Source organism: Berghia stephanieae, chromosome 6, assembly GCF_034508935.2.
Source record: "Berghia stephanieae isolate SIO BIC M18660-M18661 chromosome 6, UCSD_Bste_1.3, whole genome shotgun sequence".
NCBI lineage: Eukaryota > Metazoa > Mollusca > Gastropoda > Nudibranchia > Aeolidiidae > Berghia > Berghia stephanieae.
The window spans coordinates 51,499,934-51,504,933 of NC_088365.1; the positions used below are offsets into that span (position 1 = coordinate 51,499,934).

Consider the following 5,000-nt stretch of genomic DNA (forward strand, 5'->3'; position numbering starts at 1 on the left):
AAAGCCATCCCAAAAAATCAGTCTACCTCGACTGGGGATCGAACCTCAGACCTTCTTATTACCGGTCAGACGCGCTACCATAATATATAGGTATTAAAATTATCGGGAACCTCTGTGGTGTAATTGTAACACGTCTGACAGCAGACTGATTTTTAGGGATGGTTTTTTTTTTTCTAGTATTTTTCTTTCTTGCCTTGTCTGGCAGCAATAGTTGAGCTTTATAAATATATATATATATATATATATATATATATATATATATATATATATATATATATTATATATATATATATATATATATATATATATATATATATATATATATATATTTATATATATATATAGCGCAATATCCACTAAACTTGCTCAATGCGCTTAACAAGGAGTCCCTGGCCAACAGCAACATTTAACATTTAGGACTAGACATGACGCCTTTTAGGCGATATTACAACGTTGTTAACGGCCAGGTGCTCATTTTACACCTCATTTTAGAGAATGTGAGTAAAGGGCCTTTTCCAAGGACTCAACTTTGGGCCGAGCGAGGCACGAACGCAAGACCTTCCTATCCGAAAGCGAGTGTCTTGCCACAAGCCGCACCTTTCATACACACTTATTCATACTTCTAATTTACCTGATTTTTATTTTCTTCCACGTCACAGCTGCTTTATTGCCAGATTCCCAAAGTTGCAACTACAACATGGCGTCGATTATTTCTCATCCTGACAGGCAAGGTTGGAATTTCAAACCCTATGGCTCTGAGCTCCAATGATGTTCACCATGACCTTGATAAACACTTGTCCTACCTCTCTGATCTTCCCGAAGGGGAGATAAGACATAGACTCAAAACTTACTACAAGTTCGTCTTTGTTCGAGAGCCTTTCGAAAGAGTCCTTTCGGCTTTCCGAAACAAATTCGACCACAACTTTGATACAAAGAACTATATCCAGACGAAATACGAAAGTTCTTTGATCAGAAACTATCGCGATAAGAAAGCAAAATTTGTAGGGGATCCCAAGAAATTAAGTTTTCATGAATTTATTGATTATTTGAGTGACCCTGACCCCTTTATTCCATCCAATGAGCATTGGGAACAGTTTTACAAATTGTGTCTTCCTTGCGTCGTTGATTACGATTACATTGGAAAACTAGAATCGATTCAAAAAGACGCGGACTACATATTGAGAAATAAAGGTTTGGATAAACTCATAAAATTCCCTAGCAGAAAGGAGGCGTCTTATGGCTTGAGAAAAACAAATACACAATTGAAAGATTATTTTGCCAAGATCCAGAAACCAAAACTCCATCAGTTGTGGGATGCTTATAAGGCGGATTTTGAGATGTTTAATTATACTGTTCCAAAAGAAGTGAAAGCGTTAATGTGATGAATAAAAAAAATTACAGTAGTGATCGCCTGATAGTCTGGTGGCTGGGAACATGAAAATTGGGCATTTAGTGATCGGGCATTTAGTTGACCACCACTGTTTTATGAGCTCTGTGTACGTTTTACATCCTGTGAATGAAATCTAAGCGGACACAATAAAATTATGATAAAGGATCTTTAAAACTTTCATTTCTTCTTCTTCTTCTTCTTCTTCTTCTTCTTCTTCTTCTTCTTCTTCTTCTTCTTCTTCTTCTTCTTCTTCTTCTTCTTCTTCTTCTTCTTCTTCTTCTTCTTCTTTCTTCTTCTTCTTCTTCTTCTTCTTCTTCTTCTTCTTCTTCTTCTTCTTCTTCTTCTTCTTCTTCTTCTTCTTTTTCTTCTTCTTCTTCTTCTCTTCTTCTTCTTCTTCTTCTTCTTCTTCTTCTTCTTCTTCTTCTTCTTCTTCTTCTTCTTCTCTCTACTACTACTACTACTACTACTACTACTACTACTACTACTACTACTGCTGCTGCTGCTGCTGCTGCTGCTGCTACTACTACTATTACTACAACTACTACTACTACTACTACTACTACTACTACTACTACTACTACTACTACTACTACTACCAGCACTACAACAACTACTACTACTACTACTACTACTACTACTACTAATACTACTACTACTACTACTACTACTACTACTACTACTACTACTACTACTACTACTACAATTACTACTACTGCTGCTTCTCCTCCTTCTCCTTCGTCTTCTTCTTGATCCACACACATGTTGCGTCCAGAAACCACTAACCACACACGTTCCAAAAAGTGTTTACAGATGCTCCGTGTCTTACGGACATTTTCCGCATTGACTGTTTCTACATTTTTATATATAAGTCACTAGGAGGGAACTTATTTTTCAGCAATGAGGAGAACTTAGGGAATATTATTGGTGTCACACGTTTAGTGGGCGCTTTTCTAGAGATTCTATTGCAGCGGTTCGTTCTTATATGATACTTCTGAACGACGCACATGACTTGTGATCGCCATATAGCAAAAGGAAGAGACTACTCATTCACTTACTCATCGTCTCCGGACGTGCTTGGCACTTGAGGCAATTCACGGGATCTCCACCTGGTCCTGTCAGCACGTATTCTTGGGGCCATCTCGAGAGACCGACCTCTCTGTTTTAGGTCCTTCTCTACGGTGCGTCTCCAAGTCTCCTTGGGGCGGCCTCGCTTCCTCTTTCCTTGGGGTGTCCATCGCAGAGCCTTTCTTATCAGTATTTCATCAGGTATTTGACAGACATGCCCCAACCATTGCCATTCTAATTTTAATGAATAACACGGGGAGAAATATAGAGAAAGAAAATAGGAAAACTGGGATTTGCATCCTGCAGGGAAGTCTTACTGCTGCAGCTGACAGAACAGTCTGGAGGAGATAATATGATCACGGTCCTGGTATCCAGGAAAAGAAATGAGGAATAAGCCCAGTAAGTCAACTGGATGACTTTAATCATATAACTTATCCAGAGAAAGTTTATCATCGAATCAGTAACGCATCAGGCTAATACACTAGGGCCCGATGGGAACAGGAGTTTTGGTGGGAATATACCGGACTTTCTGTACATCGAGGTAGCGATTGGGATTCTAACTGAATCTATGATTAATTCTCGCCATCGCACATTTACTGCGCTAACTGGATCTAATATTAAATTTCTCCACCCACAATGGTTTGCATAACTGGATCTAATATTAAATTTCTCCATATCACAATGATTTGGATAACTGGATCTAATATTAAATTTCTCCATCCCACAATGATTTGGATAACTGGATTTAATATTAAATTTCTCCATCTAACAATAATTTGGATAACTGGATCTAATATTAAATTTCTCCATCCAACAATAATTTGGATGACTGGATCTAATATTAAATTTCTCCATCCCACAATGATTTGGATAACTGGATCTAATATTAAATTTCTCCATCGAACAATAATTTGGATAACTGGATCTAATATTAAATTTCTCCATCCAACAATAATTTGGATAACTGGATCTAATATTAAATTTCTCCATCCCACAATGATTTAGATAACTGGATCTAATATTAAATTTCTCCATACCACAATGATTTGGATAACTGGTTTAATATTAAATTCTCCACCCCACAATGGTTTGGATAACTGGATCTAATATTAAATTTCACCATCCCACAATGATTTGGATAACTGGATCTAATACTAAATTTCTCCATCCCACAATGATTTGGATAACTGGATCTAATACTAAATTTCTCCATCCCACAATGATTTGGATAACTGGATCTATTATTAAAGTTCTCCACCCTACAATGATTTGGATAACTGGATCTAATATAAAATTTCTCCACCCCACAATGATTTGGATAACTGGATCTAATATTAACTCCCTCCATCCAAAAGTCATTTTGATAACTGGATCAACTCTTACGGGGAAGTGTGGCTCAGCTTTATGGTCTTTTCTTCGTACCCGAAAGGTACCGAGTTCGATTACACACTGATCTGTTTGCCCTTGAGCAAGTCACCTCGCCCTAGCTTAATTTCCGGCGCTGACGCCTGGATTATTCCAGTCTTCCCTTGGAATACACACTTGAGACAAATTCTCCCATGGGATGAATCAAGGGAATTTTTTAAAAATTTATATCTTCATCCAAAATTGATTTGGATAACTGGATCGGCTGTTATATCCGTCCATCAGTGCAATAGATACCGAGACTTATATTAGATTTCTCCTTCAACGATGCATTTGGATAACTAGATCTGCTTTTAAATCTCTCCATCCAACAATCATTTGGGTAACTGGATCCAATATTGGTTATTTCCATTCAGCAATAATTTTGGTTACTAGATCCAATATTAGATATCTCCATTCAGCAGTGATTTTGATGAGTCGATCTAATAATATTATATCTAATGGTACTCAAGTAACCACAACTGTCCCCATAGTGCGACAGAAACTCGTTCCAACTACAACTCCGCAGAGCTCTATGTTTTAAAATAATGGCTGTTATGTGCTTAAATTATTATTGTATCTACTTAGAAATCCAATTTTGTGCCTTAGTTTTATACCCCTATTTCCTGTTAATGTTCATTCCGTAATATCTAATTTACTTTTAAAACCAAAATCATATTTGTAAATAATAACGTTATAACGTTAAATTTGTATTAACAATTATTATTCTTTGCTATTTTTTCCATTTTGTTAATATGCAGTAATTATTATTAAATCAAACTACGAGGATGGATGCTAGCACGATGAACAGCAGCTAGGTACAGAGGTAATATGTAACTCATCGTATCTAAACGGTATTGTCGGGATGAACCAGGTGTTAAAGAACCCAAAATTAATGCTAAATTGGTCAAAAATATGAATTATTGGGTATTGATTCCATGAAAAATCATATTTATTCTCCTCAATAAAACATATAAACTCAACCCAAGTCTGATATTTCTGGCTATAAATTCAATTTTCAACATCTTAATCATCCCGACATAATACCGTTTCAAGACGAGGGGTCACATATAGACTCGCAGCCCCTAACTCAATTTTCGACTAAAGCTATGTGATTCCAGATTTCTTTTGGTTTAGAACA

At 36.6% G+C, this 5,000-nt stretch overlaps 1 protein-coding gene across 1 annotated transcript in view; it reads left to right on the top strand.

Moving 5' to 3' along the window:
* Positions 1-5,000, top strand: part of LOC144975226 (carbohydrate sulfotransferase 11-like) — a 16,655-nt gene that overhangs the window by 10,559 nt on the left and 1,096 nt on the right. Inside the window, exon 6 of the mRNA XM_078919111.1 lies at positions 660-5,000. This exon is cut by the window's right edge and continues 1,096 nt beyond it. Coding sequence (XP_078775237.1) covers positions 660-1,382 — 723 coding nt within the window. The 3' untranslated portion in view covers positions 1,383-5,000. The remainder of the gene's footprint in view (positions 1-659) is intronic.